This window comes from Podarcis raffonei, chromosome 9, assembly GCF_027172205.1.
Source record: "Podarcis raffonei isolate rPodRaf1 chromosome 9, rPodRaf1.pri, whole genome shotgun sequence".
NCBI lineage: Eukaryota > Metazoa > Chordata > Lepidosauria > Squamata > Lacertidae > Podarcis > Podarcis raffonei.
Genome location: NC_070610.1, coordinates 37,478,497 through 37,506,397, shown reverse-complemented (window position 1 = coordinate 37,506,397; position 27,901 = coordinate 37,478,497). Strand labels below are relative to the sequence as shown.

Here is a 27,901-nt window from a genome sequence, read left to right as displayed (position 1 = left end):
TAGGTTTTGTTGTACCTAACACTTTCCTTCAATAATATTTTTTGTAGTCTAATAGCTCTTTTAGCACTATTGCTAAATTTTATCAAGTTGCAGAAAGAGCCACATTCCTACTCTATGTCTACCAATTGTATATATTAAAATAGATGCAGTAGCTATTTTCCCACTGCATAAACAGGTTATTGTTGCATGCCAAATTTCTATACAATAGAACACTGGATCTTACTTGCCCTGTCAGCTGTATTTATTTGGATATTCTGTATTTTGCTCCAAAAACAAATTTCATTTGCCATGAAACTCACTGGGGGACCTTGGGCCAATCATCACATTGAAGGATTGTTGTGGGAATAAAATGAGGAGTGAAGTAATGAATGCTACCATGAGCTCCTTGGTGGAAGCTCCTAAGAAATCTAAATGTAATAAATTAAATATTCTATAGCATCCATCCAATGGCTGACCAGTAAAGGTACAGCAACTTTTTTTAAAAAAGGAAATACCTGGACGCCAAAAATATTCATGAAAGGGTACATTTTACAGTGAAACCTCGGTTTTTGAACGTAATCCATTCCGGAAGATCGTTGGACTTCCTAAACCAGGCATCGGCAAGCTCAGCCCTCCAGATGTTTTGGGCCTACAACTCCCATCATCCTTGACCACTGGTCGTGTTAGCTAGGGATGATGAGAGTTCTAGTCCCAAAACACCTGGAGGGCAGAGTTTGCCTATGCCTGTCCTAAACGTTCGAAAACCAAAAACGGAAGCCTCAATACAATAGGAAAACTCAAAACGGAAGCTGTGTGGCACATTCAGCTTCTGAAAATCGTTCAAAAACTGAAGTAGTTACTTCCAGGTTTTCGGCGTTCAAAAGCCGAAACTTTCAACTTCCGAGATGATTGAAAACCGAGGTTCCACTGTACATGGAATTTGAAAAGTGAATGCTTGAAGTGTAAATGCAAATAAAAGTATCCTCTTCTCCCTCTCTATAGCCTATGAAATTATGGCTATTTATTATGATCAAACACTGACCTCACTCTCCATTAAGATGCTGCTTTTACAGAGCTATGGCAGCAAACATCTCACATAAGCAAGCTCCATGCTGATCTCCATGACAACAGGTTATATTCTCTACCAATAAAAACTACTGTGTCCAAGGTTATTCCTTTTTTTCCCCTTCCTGTGCAACTGGCATAATGTAGAAATATAAAGCTGAAATGATTAGCTATTCATTGTGAGATTACGCTTAATGACAAGATGTCTGCAACCCAAAAAAATCAATGAAATAAAACTTTTAAGACATTGTGATAGTATGTTCATAGTAGATGCTTACATTGTGATGGTCTTCATCTTGCTAGTTATATAGCCTTTATTTCTACTAGAATCCTTTCTAGTAGAAATCCTTAGCTGATGGATTTGTAGCTCTTTCGTAACTGAACTATGGGATAATCCATTTAGACAGGGGAGCAGACCATGGGGAGATTGGAAGTGTGCTGATGTGGCAAATGGTGTTTGCCCAGGCCACAGTTTGCCATGCTAAGATGCAAAGGGAAACTGTGGTTTCTCACTAACAAGAAACTTGAAATCTCTTCCCTTTGTGCTTGCGGGAAGGGGCAGAGGGAGAATATGCTGAAGGCCTATGTGATTCCTTTCCATATCTCCAGAACATAGAAGGATTCATAATACAAGTGCACTCTAGTATGTAGCCTTTCCTTAGACTTGGAGATTTCCTGAGCTGGTCTGGGCTAGGTTTTGATCAAGTGATCAAGTGTCAGACGCTAGCACAGTAACTCCACAAAGCAGTTGTCTAACTAAAAAAATAATAATGTTTTGATAATCTTAGTGGCATTCTTGTTGCATCCACTTAAAACCACACACCACCACCTTGTCATCTACGGCATAGATCACCTGACAGAGTTGCACAATGCTCACCGTTACAGACACATTCAGCCTCAATTTTGTGTGGACCACACAGGACTAAAGGTTAGGGATGGGGCACCTCTGACCCATGGGCCAAATTTGGCCCACAAGGCTGTTTTCCCCATACTCAACTTCCTAACATCTGACATCATTTGCGTCATCGGGTGTGAGACAGATTACATGACCATTACATTGGCTACATGACCAAGGTCTCTGTGAGGAACTCAATCATGCAGCTAATCCCTATATAAAGCAACTCTGTCAGCCCCATGCTTGTGGCTTGGGAAGTTCCAAGTGTAGAGCTGTTGTCAGGGTCCAATGAGGATCAGGCCCACTAGACCAAAAAGATTCCCCATCCCTGCTATGGAGCCTTGCAGCACAACCCATCAATGAGGGTAACACCACATCAAACATCAGTTGCTTTCCTATATTCATTGAGAAATAGGAAGTTGAAATAGATAGAGTGGAGGCATAGTGACAACTTTCTACTTTATACACAAATGTACTGAAAAATACTCACCACCCTCAATGAGAAGCAGCAGAGGATAGCCTGGGTAGAGAGAAAATGAGAGGGTTTCTCTCCTGTCTGCCTGTGCAACAGGGATACCAGATCAATCAGAAGGAAGAGAAACCTAGCTGTCATTTCTTCAACTTTAGAGAATAGAAGAGGCCACTCTGTGGCCTGGTTTGCACAGGACATGAGTTGTTTAAGAAACCACAAGTTAAACACAGGTTGTCTCCAGATGACTGGAGAAACAAGTCATATTTCCCCCCAATGTTTGTTTTGCTTTCCAGCTACTCTTGCCTCTTGTCTTTATAGCTGGATGAATTTATGGAGTAGGGTGTTCAAACAATCCACGGTTAAGACACATTATGGTTTATTGCCAATAAACACATAGTCCAGGAAATCATGGCTTAGCTGTGCAAACCAACTAGCTTGGCAGGCAAAGTCACAGATAATAATAATTTATTATTTATCCCCCGCCCATCTGGCTGAACTTCCCCAGCCACTCTGGGCAGCTCCCAATCGAGTGTTAAGATCAGGTGATGAAACATGTGGCTGCTCTACAATTCTGCAATGATTTACATTTATTGATTGATTGATTTAATAATCAGGCTTTGGGGGAGTTCTGCTTAAGTACAATATTTTTCCTCTTTTCTATTCTAAAAGCTTACTTTTACAGAATACAACTGAATACAAAACAGCTTGGGGAAAATTGAATACGGTAACCAGACTGTTCAGTTTAATAAGGAATTGAAAATGCTAAATTGCAAATAGTGTCTTTAACAGAAGGCATACCTACTATATTACACATGTTTTGTGCAAAATGAAATATTAAAAACTATTTCAATTAGAAAATGTTATAATCTAACAATAAAAATAAATAAAATATTTGCTGACTTATTGCATTTTAGGGAGCCTGAATCTAAATATGCTAATATAAAGAGACATGAGGTTTAAGATCAAATCAGCAATCCACTGTCTTTTAAATGACAGTCTTCCATTTATTCTGAGTTTACAGATAAAAGCTTTGGGGAAACAATTACCTTATGTGTCTTTTCCATTAGCCACGCAGTACATGGAACTGACCAGATGATTTTTATCTTTTGCCACATTGAATTTTTTTGTGTTAGCCTGATCTTTCATTCTCTGGACAGACTGGAGCATTCCCTTTATGTGGAGGAGGATCAGGAAGAAGTGTCTTTGCTGCATACTATAGGGGTGAGGTTGGAAGAATGGGTAATTTAATTGATGGTGAAGCGGGGAATGGATAAGATCGAGCACTGCTCATTTTATCTGGAGCCTAGTAGGGGAGGGGTCCTAAACAAGAATTCATTGAGAGAAACGTTAGTAAGAAAGAGTGGAGAGGAGCCCTAACAGAGGGAGATGGGGATGAAGGACTTGGAGGACTGGAACTTGCTGTTGAGTGAATATGTTTACAGTTGCCAGAGATGTTTATCAATTTACAGGTGCTCACTGTATATTTTACATTTATTTAAAAGTATATTATCATTTTTTCCAAAATGTTTTGTTGGTGATGCTTTTCCTCAAACATATCAGGAATATATGCAATGGAAAGAGCAAGCAAATGAAGGAGGCTTACAACACTGATTTAAACCAGCAATCTAAAAACAGCAAGAAAATACCAAACACTGAATCACAGAATCATAGAACTGTGGAGTCAGAAGGGACCCAGAGGATCAAATGGGTCAATGCCTTGCAATGTGGGAATCTCAACTAAAGCATCCATCACAAATGGCCATCCAACCTCTGCTTAAAAACCTCCAAGGAAAGAGAGTCCACCACCTTCCAGTGGACTTGGTTCTACTGTCAAGCAGCTCTTACCACTGGAAAGTGCCTTCTGATGTTTGGTCAAAATATCTTTTCTTGTAACTTGGAGCCATTGGTTTGGGCCATACCCCCTGGAGCAGAGGAAACAAGCTTGCTCCATCATCCATGTGTCAGCCCTTTAGATATTTGAAGATACGCCTCCTCTTTTCCAGGCTAAACATACCCAGTTCAATCTACTTAACTTTTTTTATCTACAAAAATATCTTTGCTCTACAGATCAATTCAAATAAAAAATCCAACTCTACAAAATGACTGAACTAATTGTAAACCTTACACATTTCAGGAGCTAATAATGCTTGAATGCTAAAGAGGGAGAAATTTTGTGAGGTTTGGAAACATTTTATGGCAACAGTCAGAAGAAAACTGACTTCCACCACAAACCATCGAAACTCAGTCTCATAGAAAAAAACGGACAGGTAACTCACACCTCTTAAGTCATTTGAGATGGAAAGTAAACTGTCTTATAATGCCCATTTATCATGCAAGATAAGTGATGATATACTTATATGAAAATACAGGGATTGTAAAATAAATTGCCATGAATACTTGATCAGCTAAAGAAGCTATATAAAAAAAGTTATAATACGAGAACACAATCTGAATTTGGAATAATCTCTGCCTAGGTTCATATAAACTGTGTTCAATACAAAATTATTGATTGTGAGAGACCAAGGCAAAGAGTGATGGCATAAACTCTAGAGCTCAGATGTTTCGGTCTCTCGCTAGCAGAGAAGTCATGAACAGTTATTAATTCAGAGTAAGCTTGCTCATAAGGCACTACCCTTTTATGCCTCATTGTTTTACTAAACCTCTGTGAAGCCTTATTTGCCTCTTTTGTCAAAAGTTGCAGCAGCATCCATCCAATGACTAACTTACTAGACACTTTTGCTGAAAGATTAGAGAGCAAGAAACTGCCTTGGGGGAAAAATGGGGAGCAGCTAAGTGCTCTTTAAAGAGAATGGACCAGATGCTGACTGGTAGTATAGGCATATAATTTTTCAGACTGCCATCACTGGAGCAAATTAAAGGTGTGATTTATGCAAGATCAGTGCAGACTCTGTGCACTATGACTCCCAAGGATAATTATTATCTATGTTCTGAAGGACAAACTACAGTTCTATAAAGGTCACTAAGCACTATAGAATCTTGTGTGCTGGAATCTTAAAGGAACAAAAAGAATACCCAAGGACCTGCAAAATGATGGATGAGAATAAACTACTGCTGTGTTTATAGCACTGTCAAACATTATATAGGATTCTTACTTATTCCCCTAAATGATAGGCATCTATCTAGGCACTAGTTATAACTCATTTCTGAGCATCACTATATGCCTAGGTACTACCTAAATCAGATTAAAGCTGATAGCCAAGAAGGAATGAACAGCAATAAATGATAGGTGCATCCATACTTTTTAGCATGTAAAACCTGAACTCCATTCTCAGTCCTTGGCAACAGCCAGAGAGCTCTGGGATCCAATATAAACACTGTGTTAAGCATGTTATTGGTCCTTGAGCAATACTAAATAGCAGCTACATTGGGGAGGGATCTAGATTTTGATTGAAACATTACCACACTTCTGAAATGGAGTGCTCCACAACTGATATCTAATAAACAATAGTTTATTAGTTTAGATCTTTCCTTTCCCTCCTACAATGGATACAGCAAAACAATTTTACAAATATTCATTTTGATCATCATTTTCCAAATCTGAAGTCAATGCAATGAAACTAAATTCAGGACTGATTAGCAGATGAAATATTTTTCTTAATTTATCTCAAAGCACTTAACGTTTTGCTCTTATATTTGTCATTTTAACTTCTACATTTCAAAGTACATTTTTTGAAACATTGCGGGTGATTTATTTTCTAAATGCTGTAAGTTCATTAATTGTACCACTCTATAGAGCCCATTTGGTTGTACTAGCTTTCTCTGCTGCTCAAAATTTAACTTGAATCATTTGCATTTGGAATCTTTTCAGCATTTTTCAGACAAACTTAATTTTCAGCACTAAAATAGCGAAACAAAAGAATTTTTTTAAAAAGACAACACGACACTTTCCTATTCATTCAATGCAAGCTCATTGTTTCTATAAAAACACAGGTTTTGTTTTTAAATGAACTACTCAAATTTTGTTGCATTGTTTTGAGTTCCTAGGCTATATGAAAAATTCTATGGCCCCAGAGTATGCATTCTATAATCAATGAATGCAAATCAAGTTTTACAGTTTGTTTAAAAAAAATGTGAACTTCAGCGGCTATATTGCAGTTAACTGTAAAGGTGTAGGCAAGAAAAAGAAAGCTTGGGTTGATTTGTAACACACATTCCATTTTTACATTACCAACCATTGTGTTTCTCCGAAGCTAACAGTTACCAAAAATTCAAATCCCTTGATACCAAAATCTCATCCCAGATCAACAACCACCACCTGTTTTATCTGTTAAATGTTTCCTTCCTTTTTTCAACAGTTTTCTCAGTTGCCTTGAAGGGCAGTAGAGATCCAAGAATATAGGAAGTAAATAAAATGTGTGGCCCTAATAGTCATTTTGAATTCAGTACTAAAATATATAGAGATATAAGGTAAGGGAAAGGGGGCATCTTGTCAATTGTAACAGGTTTTCATAAGCGCTCTGTGGTGAAATCCATGTGTTGTTAAGATGCATAATAATAAAATATTAACTAACTGCAGGGGCCTTCTGAATAGATGCCAATTTCACTGTTAGTAGGAATGACATAGCCTTTGTTTTGTTGGCCCCAAAATAGAAAGTGAGAGAGGTCCCTTGCAAAGAGGATTGGCAACTTAAGGTGTTAGAATATGCAGAACTTGCAGTTTTAACCTACAGAATAAGTGAGCATGAAGAACATATATTTAAAGAAGAGTGGAATATAGTTATTGAATATATGGAAAATAATTGTACACAGTTGAAAACGCTGGCAGCATTAAAATAAATTCAACAGAGTAAACACATAATTAAAAATTAGTTCAGTAGCACCTTAGAGACCAACTAAGTTAGTTCTGGGTATAAGATTTCGTGTGCATGCACAATTCTTCTTCGTATCTGAAGAAGTGTTTTTAATTTTGACTGCATCAGAGCAACACGGCTACCACCTGAATCTAGAGTAAATAATATTTGATTTATGTAAAAGTGGAAATTTGGTTTGAATGGTTATAGTAAAATATGCAGGAAACTATGATATGTGATATGAACCATGGAAGGAGAAGGAGGGAAGTCATTGGATGTTTTAAAGTTTGTAAAGTGTGTGTGTGAGAGAGAGGGGGGGGTGGCTGAGAGAGACGAATGACTGAATTTATCAGAAAATGCCCAGTCACCATCTGTGATGCTTACATGAACTGAGGAAGACCTAAAAGTAATAATGGAAATAGGACATAATGGTCTCCTGCTGCTGCTTAAAAGCCAAAACGAATAGTGACTCACTCATGATTATTCAGAAGTAGGAGATATTGATCTTGGGGCAAATGGCTGCAGTGACATTTTTATTATGCCAGGATATTGAAAGAAGCATAGTCATTTGCATTGTTATAAGATCAAGGCAGGTACAGTGAAATAGTTGAATATTCTTCAAAGTGCTGCATGGACCACAGCAACAGACTTGAACACTTCAGTCCACTCCATAGGTATAAATTGCAGCAGAGACCACAGCTAAGTGTCAGTGTTGGCAGCATCTTCCCTACTCTCCCTCCCTCAGTTAAAAAGAAAACAAAAGCAAGCTTGCTATGGGCTTACTTGTTGAAGAGGACTAGGGGGGAATTTTACTCACCACACAGCTGGCTAATTCATGATGAGATTTTTGCCTTCTCATAGCAACATGCATAGTTGATAGATTACAAAGTATACTCAGTACTTTTTTTCTAGAAAAGTAGGTGTCTGTAATCATCACAAAGTTGTTACAGTAAATGCCACACTTTTTAACAACAAAAAGAGGTGCCAGTACTGGGTACCCTTGAGTGCCTCCTGAATATACTTGTTTTGTTCTCAACAACAACAAAATGTTTTGAAGTTATTCTTTGTCACAACTTGCAATGTTGGTGGGGAAGGGGCAGGATCCATAGTCTAATAAGGGGACCCCCACAAGGGAGCTTGGGTAGGGCTATCCTAAGGCCTCAGCTCTACCTCAGGGGCTGGGGCTGGCTCCCTTGCACCCAGGTTCATGTGGGGGCTTACTGGAATGGCCTGAACCAAGCTGAACCATTCCCTAAATTCTGACAACTCCCTCCCTTCAGATCCCAGCCAGCACGCTTGATATGCGACATTGGTCAGCAATTGGGCTACCCTATTCCAGTATCCAGCTACATTATAATCATAATGGGGATTGACCTTGGCATAATCAATAAAAATTGTGTGTGGTGTTTGCTCCTTCTTGCTTGCACTCCTGGGCCTGAGGCACCGTAAGTTGATTATATTCTAAAATCAACATACAAACACACAATTACATCTCAAGAGAGAGAGACGTTTTCATCTTTGTACATAAATGTAATGAAAGTAATAACGGGCTGTCACATGGCACTCTTTATTCAAAACTATCCACAGGCCAAACAGCAAATGTTTATGTTAATATGTAAAACGAACATTAAGGTTTTACACTGATCTCCTATGCATGTCTAATCAGAAGCAAGAAAATCCCATTGAGTTCAATAGGGCTTATTTTAAGGAGAGTGTTCACAGGATTGCAAAGAAATCTATTGTACGACAAAGTTGTCAACAAACCGCTTATGCATTCTCTTGTGCATTCTTGTGCTTATGCATTCTCTTGTGCGATGTTCCACTAGGGCAAAATATTTCACCAGAAGAACAAGCATACAACTAACTGATTTTAATATAGCACAACACTGGATTCGGTCCATTGTTTTTATGTTACTTTATTGTATACTGCACTGCATAGACATTTTTAAATACTAAGTGATTTAGAACTGCATATATATAGATATAAATATATAAAACATGACAAGAAATGTTTCTCAAGGCTGCACACACCAAAAGTGCACATCATAGTAGGCTGATATCCTACTATGCAAATTAGCATCAAAACATCCAAGATTTTCCAGGTACCAACACTCATTAATCACAGTAGACTATGGATGAATAAATGTAATTCCTGCATCTTATGCAGTCCATTATATATCAGTGAAAAGCAGACAAAATAGAAAATTGTATTGAATTTTCTCATGTATAAAAGAACAAATTGCATTCAATCTACTTAATTTTTTTTATCTACATGAATCTCATTACTCTACGGAGTTGTTTAAATCAAAAAATAATTCTACAAAATGACTGAACTTTACACATTTTGGGAGCTGATAAGCAACAAATTTCTAAGGAAATACACAGGAGAAACGACAGAGCTAGCTAACACAGGTATCATTTAAGGAACAGTATTATTGAAGAGCAGCTTTACCATGGCTCCATAGCCTGTATTTACAGGAACATACCACTTAAAAGGCCAAATCACTGGCTGCAAAAACAGCTGGAATTACTGTGTACCCCTGAAAACATTCTGTACCATAAGCAACCATTATGGCTGCATGCAACAAAAGCAAAACGAGAAATCGCTATACCTATATTATACAGTGGAAGGGGGCGGGTGGATCTCTAATCCTAACATAGTTGCAAAGAAACAGAAATGCCTTCGATTCCTGCAGGAAATCTTGAAGTCTTAGATATGGAAGCCCTGCTACTTCTCCTCAAGTGAGGCACTAGGTATCCTTTAATGGTACCCCAAAATCTAGCACTTGACCCAGCATGCCCAATGGAAGGACAAGTCCCCATTAGACATTGTATAACACACAGGTTATGGCACAGTTGTTAGAGTGCTGGACTAGGACCTGGGAGGCCAGAGTGCAAACCCCTACTCAGCCACAAAGCTCAGGCCAGTCACTGACTCTCAAACTAACCTACCTCACAGGCTAGCTGTGGTGATTAAATGAGGTCAGGGAGAACCATGTGAACCACCCTGAGCTCCTTGGAGAAAAAGGGGGGATATATATACAATAAATAATAATAAATAATGGAATTTCTGTGCAGGATCTCTGTAAGGTCTGAAACAGACCTCAAAGAGCAACATTCTCAACAAACCAAAGGAGCAATGTGTTCCTGAGGAGACGACTCCAGAGCACAGATAAAACAACTTCTTTAAAGCAAATCAAGTATTTTACAACATACATTTTAAAAAGCTACCCACACAGTACCTTCCTCACGAGCCTTCTCATTTGTTCTCAAAAGTTTTCATCCAAGTTTCCCCCAAATCCCCATATAATTATAAAGTTGTGACAATATCCTCGGCATACTCATTTTGCCTGCAGGCTGCTAGCAGGTACTCTTTCGTTCTTAGGTAGCAAATTGTGTTTTGTCTCATCACTGCTAAATGAGTAATAAAAGTCAAGTTTCTAAACAGAATGTCTGGAACCTGAGTGATAAAAATGTAAAATCCAATGAGTCCAAATGTAAAAAAATCAGTGGGACCAGATGTTAGTAATTACATCTAAGCTATCAGAAAAGCATGAAACCAAAACAAGGATAAAAACAACCTTTCAGTTTATAAAAGAATCAAACCTGAGGACAAATCAGTCAGTTCAAAATCATTCCTGTGTGGTACCAGGGATAGTTCTGTCGGACCATTTCTCTAAATTAAATTGATCTTCATGGAAGGAGGATTACACTTCCATGCTAACAGAAGAAGCATGAACTGATTTGCGGTTTTTTAAAAAAATAAAATGGCAGGGGTATTTCAATAATATTTCAATTTCCTTTAGTTTTGTTTGTTTGTTTTTGTAATTCTACAATAAGATAAGCAAAATATGACTCCTTGTGTTCCATATAAGCTTCCAAGCACTTTCAAGTCGTTCATGGCAGTGGATTCAACTAGCAATTCAGATAAAATACAGCCAAGTAAACAATGTATTTCACTGCCTCTGTGATATCTTAGTGTAAAACCACCTGAATTTCTTTGATACTTTCAGAAGAACTCCCAATTACTTTTCTAATTAATTCAAAAATCATTGCTGTTTTTGTCCTATGTTGCTGTATTGCATTTAACTCATTATTGTACAGCACACCAGAATTCTGTTAGCTGTTGTATAAACAAGCAATATTTATTTATTCCAGAAAGGAATAACAGCAAATGAATGAATACAAAAACCAAAGGTAAAAGCTCAATAAATCATGTTTAAGATAATCCGAATATATTTAAATGCTTGGATGAATTAAAAGAAAATGCCTTGAAAAGACAGAAGAGTTGGTGCCAGGCATACATCTCTGAGGAGGGCAGATTGTTGGGGAGGTGGCACTTCTTCAAATATTATGGTTCCAAGGCATAGCATGCTCACACTGTGGAGTCCCTATTGTGTGTGAGAGCTTACTGAGGGGAGTTGTCTAGCCTACTCCTCATAAATACATTTGATTTGATAACTGGCCTCTGGACATTACGCAATAGGGCACCTTCTAGCTGAAGTCTGCATAGCCAGATAGATAGGAAGTGCATCATAGCACATTTCCATGCCAGGAGTTACAGTATAATCAAAACTGTACTTTGTTGTGGGAAAAGATAACTATGTATTTGCTCAAATTAACTGCATGTACAATGAGACAGAAGGCTCCAGTGAGCTATGATGAGAACAACCCCTTTCACCTTTCCAACAGGGAGGTTAATTGCTTAGCCCTTGCCTGACTTGCTAATTTTCCAGAACAGATTTTCACAAGTAACAGGAAGATTACCCTCTGGTAATGTTACAGAGAAAGCTTATGACTGGCTTTCTCATTAATTATTTATTTATCTCTCTCTCTCTCTCTCTCTCTCTCTCTCTCTCTCTCTGTGTGTGTGTGTGTGTGTGTGTTATTTGTATACAAAACTAATACTCCTCAATCACATGGAAATCCAAGACTGCATTGATACAGGTGAACCATTCCTGCTATACTCCAAAGAGACTCTAGTAATCACAATCAACACCTCAAACATATTTGGAAATTTGATTATAAAACAAAGGCACCACTGTGATTTGGAAACAGAATGGTTCTGGGGGGACTATTTCTAGCCCCAAAGTGACAGGCTTTATACCATCCATACAGATCTCAGAAACCGGGAGTCTGCCAAAGGAGGTGCTTGCTTTTAGCACTTGATCCTGATGAAGACCAAGAAACTCTGATGTCACTATAATGATATCATTATAAGACTATAATGCAAGGAGCACCTTTTACATGGATTGTACCTAGATTTCCTTTTTCAACCAAAGAACCAATAGACTGTTTGGTGCTAATGCTAGGCTTTATATTTCTAATCTCTTTTCCAATGTGTATCCAATTACTGTTTTCCCTTAAGAAATATATAATTGTGTGAGATTTAGAATTTCTCTCAGTGTACTCTTTGCTACATTTGTGGCTATCTGTAAGACAGGTAGACTGCACTATTAATTTAGGACCAACTGCAATTAAAATACTTAGTTTTTAAGGTTTCAATAGCAGCCTTTGTGTATGTATGCAAGTTCAGGCACAATCAGGATTAGGAACACGGAGCTTAGCCTCTTCCCCACACCATGATCCCTGTGAATATCCCCTACGAAGCTGCTCTTAGCCTAGAAGCAAAGGTTAATTGGTGCCAATAGCCTTCAGAGTCTAGTCACAGTTGGGAGGGGTGGAACCAGAGGTGTACCTAGGGGTTGGCGAAACCAGCCCCCACTGACAGTGCAGGCTTTGAGGAGGCACAAAAATCACCAATCAGAGTACGGAACATATAATGTATAGGTGTGTTGTAGCAAGATCAAATGCAGGAAAAACTTTCCGTCCTTCTTGCACCACAGCACAAAGCCGTGTGGTGAACTGATATGGGTAGGGAGATACAGCTCCTTCCAAAGGCACAACGGACCCTAGGTACACCTCTGGATAGAACAGTCTTAATATAGTTAGTTTCCATTCCATATATATTCACTAGAAATGGATAGAATAGACACAGAAAAATCCTTTAAAATAAACTGTTTTTCTTCTTCTCTTTTTACATATGCCAGCTGTCTGGAACTGCTAGTGTGTGATGCTTCTGCCACATGTGTGGAAAATCTTGCTGCCATTAACCCTAAGAGAAAAAAAGGAGGTGTGATGATGTGCCATTACTTTCAGGGAGGTCGTACAAGGGGAAAAGGGGGGGGGGTGTACAAGGGAAAAAATCCCTGCCCCTAAGGGTTCAGGGAGAAAGACATCTTTTCCCATAGACGCTCTGCTTGAGAGTGAAGACATGCTGTCATATCCTGTGGAAACTGCAGTAAGATTTACAACATGTGCCACATAAGTAACACTTTCTAGCTGTTCCAGGGCTCTAGTGCATGTAAAAAGGAAAAGGAAAAAAGCTCAGCTCTCAGACCACATTGTAACGGAATCCAATAGGAGTGCAGATTCCAAAGCAGACCCACATCTGATCCACACAATAGTATGGGAGGTGCAGATTGGGCTAAGTCCGCTTTGGGTTGCGAACTCACCAAATATATTCTCCATCCCTACTAAGGAGTCTCTGTAGGAAAGGAGGCACACTAAGTGCCTATAAGAAATCAGTAAGGTGCAATGGGTATCACAGGTTTCAAAGATGATTCATCATAAATCACTGAAAGCATACCCAAAATAGGTCAGGTGAAAAGAAAAGAGGGAAATATGTCCAGGATGGCTAGCAATGAAAGGTGGATGGTGGCAATATGTACACATCATATTGCCAATAGTTCAGTCTTCGGCTATATGTAAAAAGATAAATCTTTATGTATAAGTGGAAAACAAACATGAACAGCAGATTTTTCCAAGAGGCATTAACACCGATTCACTGGGTATACTAGCAAGGAAATGGAAGGGGAGCCATAGTTTTTCCTCCTCTTAGATTCAAGCTAACGATGGCATTTTATAATCTTACTGCTAGTAGCTATCTTGAATAATGTAGTTCCCAAGGCAGCAAAAATTGTTTTTTGCATATACTCTAGAAGTCCCAATGGTATAGATGTACACACTGGGGGTTGGGGGTAGGACAAAAATATGAACTTTTTTTATAATGAATCTTAAACAGTGTTGTTGAGATTGATTTGTTGTATAGCATCCATTCAGTCCTGCAAATCAGGCTGAATTTTATTTTCTTATCTAACACAACCAAGAAAATATTATTCAGAAATAATGGTAACTGCATGGGAAATGGGTGAGCTACAATGTTTATGGTAAAAAAAACAAAACCCAATGATTTCTTTTCCTTAGAGAATGCTTGAATTGTTAAATTTAGTGGTATAAACACATAGCTAAGACATTACAGTAAACCGTATCTGAACTAGATTTCAAAATGCTTTTTCTGCATGAAAGTGTAAATTTGTTCTCTGGCCCACTTAAGATAATTCTCTACATATATTTAAATGAGGGAATAAAATGAATATAAAAATGGCTTCGTGCATTAGCTTGAGTCATAAGAAGTCATTTGCTTTGCCTTTGCTTCTGGTGTCTGTCTCACTAGTATGGGATAATATGGGGAAGGGAGATCTGGGCCAAGGGATGGAGTTATCTACTAGTTCCTCTCAACCTCATGTTATCTTTTAGGATACTAAATGCTGAGGCTGAGAAGCAGCAACTCTTCTATATATGCAATTGCTCCTGACTGCGCAAGAGCTGTGTCAATAGTCTGAACCAAGGCCTCATCTGCACTATACATTCAAAGCAGGATCATACCATGTTAAAGAGTCATGGCTCCCACCCCCCAAGAATCCTGGTAACTGTAGTTTATTAAGGTGCCATGAGGTGTTAGGAAACCCTTCGCAGAGCTATACTTCTAAGACTTCTTTAACCATTAATAATTCTTCTCAGCAAAATCTGGGAATTTATGCTCCATTGAGCTTCTCATTTTCAATTTCAAGTTCTCCTGAGCAGACAGTTGTAGCATAGCCTAGAATTTATAAGCAAATTAAATTAACACCCCCCAAAAAAACCCTAAAGGTTTTAACAAAATGTGCTGATATTCACTCAAGTTCCAAAATGCCAAGAAATAGTAATTGGGAAATTGCAGATGTTAAGGGTCGTGTTCTTAACAGTTATGTTACTTATAGATATGGTATTCTATTTTATCCATGGTTAGTTCAAGCATCACTATTACCTTGGTGCTCAACAGGTGTTGCTGGTTGTTGCCATTCTCAGGTAGGAATTACTCACTGGCCAATTCGGGTTGCACAATTAACACCGATTTGGAGTTCTTGTGCAACAACAGTACTTTCACCCCAAACTAGCCTTTTTGCAGTAAGGAAAGTGGAAGTCATCCTTTCCCCTTCTTTCTAACATTGTCTCAAGCTCTGCCTTCTCTTTCCATATATCTGAATTTCTTGTCAGCTTCCCAATGAAGAGTCTAAATTTGTCGTAAACAGATTGAACTTTGCTCCTTTTTCTTTCACCTTTTCAAAAGTTTTTACATGCTCCCAAATCCTGAAAGATTTCCAGCTTATTTTCTAGCCACTATTAGTAATTTCCCAGCATCAGTATAATTAAACCTTTATCTTTTATCACAGAGGCTGACAGGGAGGTTTTAGGTGACAAAAAGTCCAGGTCTCCTTTTCTAGAAAAAAGAAAAGTAAGAAAGTAGAAATTAAGGTGATGAAAAAGGTCTTTTCTTTTATGCCAGCTGGGCAGGTGGGTAAGTTTAGCACACTCTTCTCAGTAGCCACAAGAGGAAGCCAATTTTGGTTGCTATGAAAGAACAGCAAATTGTTATTTGTATTTTTACTGCCAGGAATAGGAAAGGATATGCCAAAATAAATTGATCAGCCTTACACTCTGAACTGGAGTTGGGGAGAAGGGAGAAGCATTTACTTCTTCATCTTAGGCAACAAAACGTTCTTGGCTGGCCCTGTTGCCCACTAACTGAAGTTCTCATGGAGACTTACAATATATTTAAAACACACCGAAAAGGCCAGAATTCTAAGGGAAAGTTGAATGTGTATGTAAGATCCCAGATGTTCCAGCTCACTGCTACTTTGCTCCTGTAAGTTTGCCCAGATTGAAAAAACGAGCTTCTCTGAAAAATGTGTAAATCAAAGTCGAGTAAGTGTTGGAAATGCAAAGAGAAAGAAGGTAAGTTCTATTATATGTGGTGGTCTCGCAGTAAGGTTAAAACTTACTGGGAAATGATATGTAATGAATTGAAAAATATGTTTAAAATAACATTTGTTAAAAACAACAACCAGAAGCTTTCCTTCTGGGAATTATAGGGTTAGAACTACCCAAACAGTATAGAAATTTATTCATGTAGGCGACTACAGCGGCAAGAATCCTATTTGCCCAAAAATGGAAAGAAGAAGTCCCGACGAAAGCAGATTGGATACAAATACTCATGGATTATGCAGAAATGAAGAAACTTACCAGAAGAACAAAAAATCAAGGCGACAAACCTTTTTGAAAGGAATGAAAGTGTATATTGAGTATTTACAAACCAACTGTAAACAGCTTATGACATTGGCAGGATTATTGTAAAAACCTGCAGTTTCATAAGAGTAAATAATTAAAGTAGATGAATAAAAGAGTAATTTAGAATATGCAAGAAATGGTAAATATAAACCACAGAAAGAGGAAGGATGACATTGAGTTTTGAAATGTTAAAATGACTGTAAAACTATTGAAATGTATATAACTGAAAATAAAATAAAAAAAAATTATTAAGAAAGAAACAAGCTTCTCTGCACTTTTACAAGCAAAGAAGTCACATGAAACTTTCTTCCTTCTATTTTGATAATGGCAGTGCCCCCCTGAGGCTGAAATGCATCTTGCTCTTGCATTTGAGAGTTGTGGTGCCAGTTTACAACTGAGGACTTGGCTGCCAATAATCTGATATTGTACACTGTCTTACATAAAAGTCTTTATTGATTGAGAAATCATTTTGGGGAAGCATTTTGTCTCACAAATTATATTCTTCATTTGAAAAGGAAACAATTTTTTCCCTTTCCTTTCCTTTTTTCAAATTTTCAGGGGGAAAAGGTTTTGGAGAAAAGATCCAGGAAAGAAATTCCCCGCACCTCCCCATTATTTCTGGTCCCCACCCAGGTTTTATATCTCTAACAATACCAATGTTACTTAAGGGCTTGTCAGCTGGAAAATGTACTGAATTCTATGTGAAGTGCAACAGGCCGAAGTACTGTTATGCATTAAAGATGACACTCCTATCAGGAGCTAGTCTTCCAGCTACAGCTTCCAACCTGCACTATTGTTGCTAGCTTCTGAATTCCAACAAAATTATATTCTTTCCAGTAAATCACCAAGTTTTAAAGTGCAACAGAATAGAAGCCACAGAAAATTCAGGTATCTGGAGAGTGGGGAGCTGCCATCATATGCACTTAGAAGCTCTAGAAAAATGGCCTACTATCAACACAAGAAGATGCTCTCTTACAGCTTCCAGACCATTTTGAAGTCAGCAGCACACATACTTAGACAGTGGCTAGATTTCATGTGTCAATTGTTTTCCCTAAGGAAAGTGAACTGGAGGATGGGGAGAAGGTGAGAAAGTACTAGCAGACTTCTTCCACAAACGACTTGATATCCCTTTCCAAGTGCCCAGTGGCAAAAATAATGTGCTCATCCTGACAAGTCTCCTGGAACAAATCTAAAGCATTTGCCTCTGCTGTCTTCCACAACTCAGCCCAGCTTGCCACATTATCATTCGCCTTAGTAAAGAAACCTGATTTCAAACAATTATTCACTTCTCTTCTGTTTTGATGTCAGGTCCGTGTTTCAACAACGGAAGGGGCTGTTCCTTTCTTTCCCATTCCCTGTTCCAATGTTTCTTCTTGACAGCTCTTTAGTAATGCTTGACTGGATAGGCCTGCCTCATGTAAAACACCGAAAATGTTAAGCATTCCTGAAGAAAAGCAAAGTGTGAAAACTGACATGCCATTTGTTTTGAGCAAAGCAGCAATTCTCTATCACTTTAATACAAGAGTTTGGGTAAGAATTTCACTCAGAATAAATGGTTCTATTCACAAAATAAATGTCCTAGACAAAATATTGAGAAGGCAGCTAAGTAAGTAGGTGCAATATGCTAAAAATAGGGTGTACCTTGTGCACATGCTACATTGTAAATGACTACAAGTTACTCTGCTTCTTGCATGACTTAAAATGTCCATTTATAAAGTATTGTTTTCATGCAGTAAGCAACCAATATTAAAGAAATGGTAGCAACTTTTGGAGGGAGTGTGTGTACAACAGACAGACAGGTAAATAGAATGGAGAAAAATAATAGCATGCTAACAGGTCTAGAACTGTGGTCTGTTGACACAATACAAACCTGCACAGTGCTACTAATACCCTTATTATTACAATGGATGTGGCAGAGCTTGATTATGCATTGTTCTGGATGCACAACAACAACTTGTGGCTCAAGACACAGCACTGCAGAATGTCAACACTGTCCCCCAAAGCCTCTGTCCACTAAGCTTACTGTGTTAAGGATTAAAAAAATAAAAAGATACTGGCAAAGAGAGTGCATAAAAGAATCCAGTAAACAAAGTTGCCACAGCTGGGCAAGTATGCAATGCAACATCTTTCCCTTTATTCTGGCATATCTGCCTTTTGACAATCGGGTTGCTAGGCAGTTGGCAAAACATCTTCAGGCCTCAATCATGAGCAATTTGGTCATTCAAACTCTTATTCAGAAAGCTGCACCTCTCCAAAGTCTGGCTGCACTCCTGTGCAAAATATTTAAATACTACAGACTTCAGTGAAATTCAGAGTTGCGCCTAGCACTAGTATGGATCTACACAGTTTCTTTAATAAAAAAATGGGCATCACTTTCACACACAGTAGTTGTACTGGGATATTTATAAAATATTATGAATAAGAGTGATTTAGAGCTGGTAATGAACCTCCTAATGGCAAGTTGCATAGAACTGCATTCAAATCAAAACCTAAAACCACTCCTACTCCCAACACAGTACGAATGGCAGTTAAGAGCTGGGAAAAATTAGCATCCCTCAAGCAAATAACCTTCAGCATGAACAATAGGCAACACATAATTTTCAGACAAAAACAGATTGCACTGATTATGTCTTTGGAACAACTATTCAGAACAGTAAAATATGGGTTGCATTAATTCAGTCTCTTACATTTGTTCAAGATATATAAATATATATTTATTCAGAGTATACATATTGATGTTGATGAACATGCCCAAGTTAGGGCCATTAAATTCAAATGGTCTACTCTAAATAAAACTTAGTTAAATATCACTCATAGAAAGTATAAATGGAATGTAACTTTTCCAATACAGTGGTACCTTGGGTGTCGAATGGCTTGGCTCCCAAACAAATTGGCTCCCAAACGCCACAAACCTGGGAGTGAGTGTTCTGGTTTTTGAACGGTTTTTGGAAGCCAAACTTCTGACATGGCTTCCACTTAAGTGCAGGAAGCTCCTGCAGCCAATCGGAAGCCGCACCTTGGTTTTCAAACCATTCTGGGAGTTGAACGGACTCCTGGAACGGATTAAATTCGGCAACCAAAGTACCACTGTATATATTTTGGCTGTCAAAGCCTGCAATCATCCACCCTATGGAACACATGAAAAACAATATTCTAAAATACATTTTCTTTCTCATCCATGTCATAGGCAAGTTTACAAACCAAGCAAAGCAGCACTTTTAAATATGGGCCCTCTGTTCATGTCATGCATTGACAACTATTAAAAATAGCTGAACATATCTGTTTGTAGGAGGGGTCATTTTTACCTTAACAATACTCTTGAAGCTGCTGAAAAGGAAATTTTCTGTTTATAGATGTCAAAGCGTGCAACTCTGTATTCACCTTGATAGAACACCAATATTATTTCAACAGCCAACACATGCGAGCCAAAAAATTAAAAGGGGAGAGGTGGTTGGCAACAAAAGTACAATGTAGTTGGAAAGCTTGAAGAAAGAACAGTTGGCATTCAAAGCAAAACAAAAAGAAGCAGGCAAAGCCAAAGTGGTTTCAAATAAAGTACAAGAAGGCGCAAGCACTACTGTTGTTTTTTTTTAAAAAAAAGTTAATTTAGCACCTTTCAAAGGTTGCTGGTATGGATTTGCACATGCCATCATCATGAAATAGAACTTTCACTCACCAAGGCAGAGATATGTGAAGCATCACCTGTGACCTCAGGGGTTCTTGTGCTGTTTGGGAGTCTGTGAGGATTACGAGCTATCGCTTGGCACCAGCCCAACATTTTCTCCTTCCACTTATCCCTTTTCAATTTCTGAAATTCTGAAAATAATTCACATTCCCTGAAACAGTGGTATTTTTAGTTTGTTGCATGTATGTGTCTGGGCATGCAATTATATTTATATATATATATATATATATATATGCGTGTGTGTGTTTGATCTGCCTATAAATAATAAAACTAAAATGACGGGTGGAGTGGGGAATCTAGACCAGGCTTCCCCAACCTGGGCCCTCCAGATGTTTTTGGCCTACAACTCCCATGATCCCTAGCTAGCAGGACCAGTGGTCAGGGATGATGGGAACTGTAGTCTCAAAACATCTGGAGGGCTGAGGTTGGTGAAGCCTGATCTAGATACATCAATCCTAAACACACTTCTATCCAGAAACAAGTCCCAAATAAATGGGACAATGGCTTCTGGCATACCTATGAAGTTAAACTATAGGTTATTTAGTATAAGTAAATGTTATTGGATCCAGATTTAGTAGACCAGAGATAGGGAACCATGTACAATCTGAGGGCCGTATTACCTTGTTGGAAACATTCAAGGGGGTATGTGTCAATAGTGGGTGGAGGCAAAGGAAAAAATAGGCAGAGCAAAAGGTGTAAGCATTTTAGCAATTCAAAAGTAAGAGGTTTCTGCATACATACACCCCCAATGTAGGCAAGCAAGAGGAATCATCACAATTCAAGAGCACATTTCATCAAGGGAACAGCACTTGAGGAGGGCATGGGGCAGGGTCAGCAAGGGGTGTGATGCAGAGGGGTTGCTTGGTCGACAGAAGATACTGATAGCCAGAGAGAGAAGTCTGGAGAGACACATTGAGCTCCAGGCCTGAGGTGCCCCACCCCTGGATTAAGTGGGATTACTCTAAATCTGGATCCAACCCAATGTTTTTAGGACTGAGATTTCATAGGAAACATACAGAAAATTACTAAAATGCATATACACTGAGAGAATTGTGCACCCAATATTACATTACATGCATTAATGAATGCTTTTTTCAGGTTCAAAATGTCATGTACCACCAGCAGATCAAAGACCACACATGGAAAAATATTACATTCTAATAACAAAACTTCTTCAACTGAAAATATATTCCACATTTTCCAGAATTAACCCCATTACATCCAAGTTTATGTTACTAAATTTTAAAATGTTCAGATAAAAAAAATCCCAGATCAACTGCCTTAAGACTCCAGATTTATGAAACATGTAACCAAAAGTGTACTTCACAGCTGTATTCTGGATCATACCCTGTTAGAAATGGTACAACTCCAACAGTAATATCTTATGCTTTTTTAAAAAGGAAAAGGAAAAGGAAAAGACATTGCATGTGATCCTAAACATGCATAATTGTAAGTAGGCTCACTTAGAACAAGCAAAGTTTCCTTCCCAGTTAGTAGGAGGATATAAAATTGAAAATAATTCAAAATATCAGTTCATTTAATTACATCAGTTACATATCACATGTACTGATTTTTTAGCTTATTTCAGATGGCGAGAACAGGTTTATTACCTATTACCTAATACTTTAAAGTCTGAAAATGAATTTCCTTTTCACTTAAAACTAATGTATACAAAGTCACTGTAGCAAATAGGTGCAGTTGTGGATGTCACATATCCGTCTACTTTGTTATTCTTTTATTGAAAATCCCTATGCTGAATATGATGAATCTGATATTTAAAAGACTTCCTGAATAGTTTGCCTCACCAGCTTTTGTTCTGACCTGCAATAAGGCAGGTGGGACTTGCAGTTACTCTCCTGCTGTCCACTCCACTGTTATAACCACACACATTTCCACCATTTTGATTTAATGAACATTTCACTAATTCAAAAATCAGCATTCATGAAGGTAACCTACCATAAACCTCCTAGTATGGAAAGCCGTGCTCTCTCATTGTCTTATATGCATCTTGCTTAATTAAACTTTCCAAGAGTAATTATCACCAAAACGTACACTCCATATTTTTTAGTAGAATTCAAGCATATAGCCACAATTTATGTTGAATAATAAAAGCAATGCTTATGACAGTTAACACAAAACTTTTGATTCAAATCAGATCCAGTACAGAGGTAGCAGTGCTGTTACTAAAACGGACCTTTCAGACATTCCAGGTCCAGATATGCACTGTGTACTATGCTATCTGTCACTCACACCAAGCCTTCTGAAATGTATAAGTCTTCTAGAAGACTTCAAGAGACCCTTGAACAAAAGGATTCTATGAACTGGTATATTACATAGAAAATGCACAATGTCTCATAGAAAATCCTTCATTGCAGAAGTACACATTCACATTAAGTGATACTTGCCAAAACAGCCATTAACTCAACGAAATACGTATCAGGAGAAAAATGATGACCGATATGAATACTATGGTATATGACAATGAGGAAGAAAATGGCTGTAATTCAAAACATCGCCTTTGGAGATAGTGGCAATGTGGCTTTTATCAGACCCTCGTCACCACTGCACCACCCACATAAGGCACTACAAGATTTCTGAAGCTTCCCAAAATTTCAGGGTTGGTTTGTTGGGTGGCTAGCAGTTTCTCTTAAAGGAATTCCACTTAGTTGTCCTCTAGGTTCCTGCCTATAATGACAACTCACCAAGTTTTTACACAGCCCATTAATCTTGACATTCATTCTAGGTAAAATGTTTTGTCCTCTGCCAAATTTTTGGAAACAATTGGAAATGCTGTTCCAAAGCTGAAGGCTGCCAACTAGACTGATTGGTCCCCCTTAACAAATTCATGCAAAGAATCAGGCACCTCTAGAGGCTTAAGGAGTCATTATGCTTTGGAAAATATGCTGCCTATTCAACCTGTGAATATAAATTTTTTGCATCCCTTGCATACTTCTGTTGTCAAACTGCTCAGTCAGGGTCTGATCACAGATGAAAATCAAGACAGCAGCGCTCAGGGATCATTATAACACACAGCAATATGTCATTGGGTTTGAGAGTTGGCCACTTTTGACAAATTACAATAGAAAACAAGCATAATAACTAGTTGTACATTCTTGCATACTTAGATAATGTGCATATTCTGATGCAGTGGGGGAACACTGCAATTCTGTAATTTTAAACTGTGTTGCACTCCCACAGAAATTAACATGATCTTACTTGAGCTAATATTCATATACACGAGATTATTTGAAATTACTGTGACCAACTGAGTCTAAGAACACCAAGCCAATAAATCCATACAGTCAATATCATATGTTCATATAGGCTCCCCAATCTTGTATATGGCTGTTCCTGGCTACAGCTGTGCTGGAATGTGGTGAGTGACACAAGCATTTTGTCCCTTGATTTGTCCCTGGAAACTACACTTGGGTTCAAACCAATATTTTTAATAACTCAAGGGAGATGTAAAATTTAAAGAAAATTAATACAAATTACAGTCTGATGTATTAAAATTAACATTTGTTTCATCTATAAAAGGCAGCTCTCTTTTATTAATGCCATGTAAATTAAATATCTCAACAAGAAACGATTTGAGACACTTTTAAGTCAAAAGTTGATGCTGTCTGATTCCTTAATAAGACACACAAATTGCATTAAACAAAAGGAAATGAAACACAAAGATTTCCCCACACATATATTGAACGACTTATTCCTCTTTCTTGGCAGGATTCCTAACAGCAACAGAACGAAGGAATTTTGTGAGTTATGAAACACATTAGCAAAGATGGACAAAAATGCCCAGGACTAGTTCAGAATGAGACAGGGTTGACTGTGGTTAAAAAAGTGAAATACTTGGGTATAAACATGACAGCTAAGAATGTGAATTTATTTAAAGAGAATTATGAAAAAACTTGGACAGAAGTGAAAAAAGACTTGGAGATTTGGTCAAATTTAAAGCTTTCCTTGTTAGGTCGAATTGCAGTCATAAAGATGAATGTATTGCCAAGAATGTTGTTTTTGTTTCAAGCATTGCAAATAATGGATAAAATGGACTGTTTCAAGAAGTGGCAAAAAGACATATCTAAATTTGTCTGGCAGGGCAAAAAGCCCAGAATTAAATTTAAGATATTAACGGATTCAAAGGAAAGAGGGGGGTTTGCCCTGCCAGACTTCAAACTGTACTATGAAGCGGCAGCTTTCTGCTGGCTGAAAGAATGGCTGCTTCTTGAAAACACAGACATTTTGGATTTGGAAGGTTTTAACAATATTTTTGGGTGGCATGCATATCTGTGGTATGACAAGGTTAAAGCACATAAAAGTTTTAAAAACCATATTGTCAGAAAAGCACTATTAAATGTCTGGGTCAGATATAAAGACTTGCTGGAAAACAAAACTCCAAGGTGGCTATCGCCAATGGAAGCAAAGGCTGTTAAAAAGTCTAATATGGAGTCAAAGTGGCCAAGATACTGGGAAATCTTGGAAAAGGAAGGGGACAAATTGAGATTGCAGAGTTTTGAGAAATTAAAAGGGAAGGTGAGAGATTGGTTGCATTATCATCAAATAAATGAAGTGTTTAAAATGGACAGTAAAATTGGCTTCCAGGTGGAAAAATCAAAATTGGAGACAGAACTGTTAGAACCCAGTACTAGAAATTTGTCAAAAATGTATAATTTGCTGCTGAAATGGAATACACAGGATGAAACGGTTAAATCAAGTATGATTAAATGGGCTCAGGACATGGGTCATAATATCATGTTTGCTGACTGGGAAAAGTTGTGGACCACCGGGATGAAATTTACGGCATGCAATGCCTTAAGAGAAAATATTATGAAAATGATCTATAGGTGGTACATAACCCCAGTCAAGCTTGCAAAGATTTACCATTTGCCTGATAATAAATGTTGGAAATGTAAAGAAAAGGAAGGTACATTCTTTCACCTTTGGTGGACGTGCCCGAAGATTAAGGCATTCTGGGAAATGATCTATAATGAACTTAAAAAGGTATTTAAATATACTTTCACCAAGAAACCAGAGGCCTTTCTCTTGGGTATTGTCGGCCAAGGGGTGTTAAAGATAGATACAACTTTTTTCATGTATGCCACAACAGCAGCTAGAATACTCATTGCGAAGTACTGGAAGACGCAAGATTTACCCACACTGGAAGAATGGCAGATGAAGGTGATAGACTACATGGGCTTGGCAGAAATGACGAGCAGAATCCGAAACCAGGGAAGAGAAGCAGCGCAAGAAGATTGGAAAAAGTTTAAGGACTATTTAAAGAAATACTACAAAATTAATGAGAGTTAGAATGATGTTGGATTGGAAAGTAAATGGTTACTATTAGTAATGGTTAAGACAAGGAGAATAAGGAAGATTAGCTTGAATTTTTATTAAAATAAGGGAAGATTTGCTGAGTAATTGATAAGAACTTGGAATACAGGGAAGGGAGGCATGAGGAAGTCGGGGAAGAAAGGTGTAAGAAACTAAGATATGAAATGGTACATGTTTTTTGTTTTGATTGTGTTTTTTGTTTGTTTATGTATTTGTTATATGTTTGTGTTGTTATAAAAATCTGTAATAAAAAATTATTATTAAAAAAAAAAAAAATGCCCAGGACTAGAATGGTAGTGGGGGAGGTATCTGAGCTCCTATGTGCTAACAATACTCTATTTTATTTATAAGAAAGTTTTTCAAAAAACTAGGTGCAGTTTCCAAACCGGCCTTAAGGAAAGCACAACTCAAGAGTACATTGCAAAAAGTTAAAATGCCAGCCATGTGAACCAGTTGCAATGGCTAACTGGGACGATGTGAACAATGAGCCTGTAGGTCAAAGATAATCTAAATAAATAAATGCAGATATAATTGGATCAGGGTCCTGAGAGATGTGTGTGCTCCCCCCCCACACACACATTGTCTCTCAGGGTAGTTATTCAGTACCTTTGAAGGGCAAAGGAAGAATATGTGCCATAAAAGGAAAGAGCCGAGGACTGCTAGTCCTCTCATACACAGACATGTAGCTCATGCCCAACACCAGTACTTACCAACTTAGTGCAGTCTGTTACAGTTGTATTAGCAAAGAGGGCTGAAAAGGAAGACAACCTATCCAGAGACAATGGTTTCATGAAAGGGGAAGACAGCTGTATTCCCTAGTTTGTTTTATAAAATGCAAAAACAATAATAATGACCTACATTGTATGCTTTTTTCAGTTCCTGGTCTTGCTACGGCTATCAGTGGTCATGTTTTTATCTTGCCAGATTGTATTGAAGGCCTACAAATGGCTACTTTCCTTGAGAATATGAAAGGAACATAGGAATCTGCCTTATAACAGTCAGACCATTGGTCCATCTAGCTCAGAAATGTCCACAGCCTTCCCGGGTTTCAGAAAGCAGCTTTTCCCAGGCACACCCAGACATGCCAACGATTGAATCTAGCACCTTCTGTGTGCAAAGAGTGTGGTCTGTCACTGTCACCCTAGGCCCTTTCCAATCTTGAGGAACAGCAATATGGTGAGCTTGGTAAACAAGAGGGAAATTTGACACAGGGAAGGCATATTAAATAAACTGAAAGAGTACAGTGGTACCTCGGGTTAAGAACTTAATTCGTTCCGGAGGTCCGTTCTTAGCCTGAAACTGTTCTTAACCTGAGGTACCACTTTAGCTAATGGGGCCTCTCACTGCTGTCGCGCCACCAGAGCACAATTTCTGTTCTCATCCTGAAGCAAAGTTCTTAACCCGAGGTACTATTTCTGGGTTAGTGGAGTCTGTAACCTGAAGCGTCTGTAACCCGAAGTACCACTGTATTGGACAAAAGGGTCTGCACCAAACAGTTGCAGTCTATATCCAGGGTGAGTGTACCCAAACCTGTTTTCTCAGTCTGCCACTAATGCCACTGGCAGTACATGAGGGGAAGGGGGGAAAGCCACAAGGTTTGGTGAGGGGAGTAGGAGAAGCAACCAATCTGCCACACACTCAAGAAATCACTCTTATTTTAAGTGTGAGCTGACCAGTTTACCCTAACATTTTAAAGAATGTGTGTGCAGTGTATCTCCCCTCCTAAAAGGAGTTTTCCTATTCAGGGTACCAGCCAGGCATTGCTTCCAAGCAGGACTTTACACTTTTCTTCATCGTCTCACATTCATTTTTTTGTTTTACAACTCTTGTTCTATATTACATGCTGCTTAGCATCCTCATTGGGCTGATCTTTGTGGTTTACCAACTCTGCAACCTTTTGGGTTCTCCCAATCATGCTGATGTCTCCTCATTTTTCACTGGCTCTATTTTGGCTATAATCCTGGTGTGTGGTATTAGTAATGGGTGACATCCCAGTAAGTCATACAGAGTCTGTTCCTGAGTATGACTAACATTGGGTATCACCCAAGTATTTCATCTTTGTTATCTCCACCCAATTAACAATATGATGACATTTCTGTAGCAACAGCATGATAGTACAGAAAGCAAGTTTATAGATTCCTATAAAATTCAATATTATGTCAGGACATAACTAGTCTCCACCTCCACACACAAAATTACTCCATTCTATTTTT

General features: G+C 38.2%; 1 protein-coding gene across 7 annotated transcripts in view; it reads right to left on the bottom strand.

Moving 5' to 3' along the window:
• Positions 1 to 27,901, bottom strand: part of MARCHF1 (membrane associated ring-CH-type finger 1) — a 117,832-nt gene that overhangs the window by 52,483 nt on the left and 37,448 nt on the right. For 6 of the 7 annotated variants that reach the window (XM_053402932.1, XM_053402931.1, XM_053402933.1 and 3 more), the window contains one exon: positions 20,349 to 20,488. The exons of the other annotated variant lie outside the window; for it this stretch is intronic. In XM_053402932.1, coding sequence (XP_053258907.1) covers positions 20,349 to 20,450 — 102 coding nt within the window. In that variant the 5' untranslated portion in view covers positions 20,451 to 20,488. The remainder of the gene's footprint in view (positions 1 to 20,348; positions 20,489 to 27,901) is intronic. 7 annotated transcript variants of the gene reach the window in all.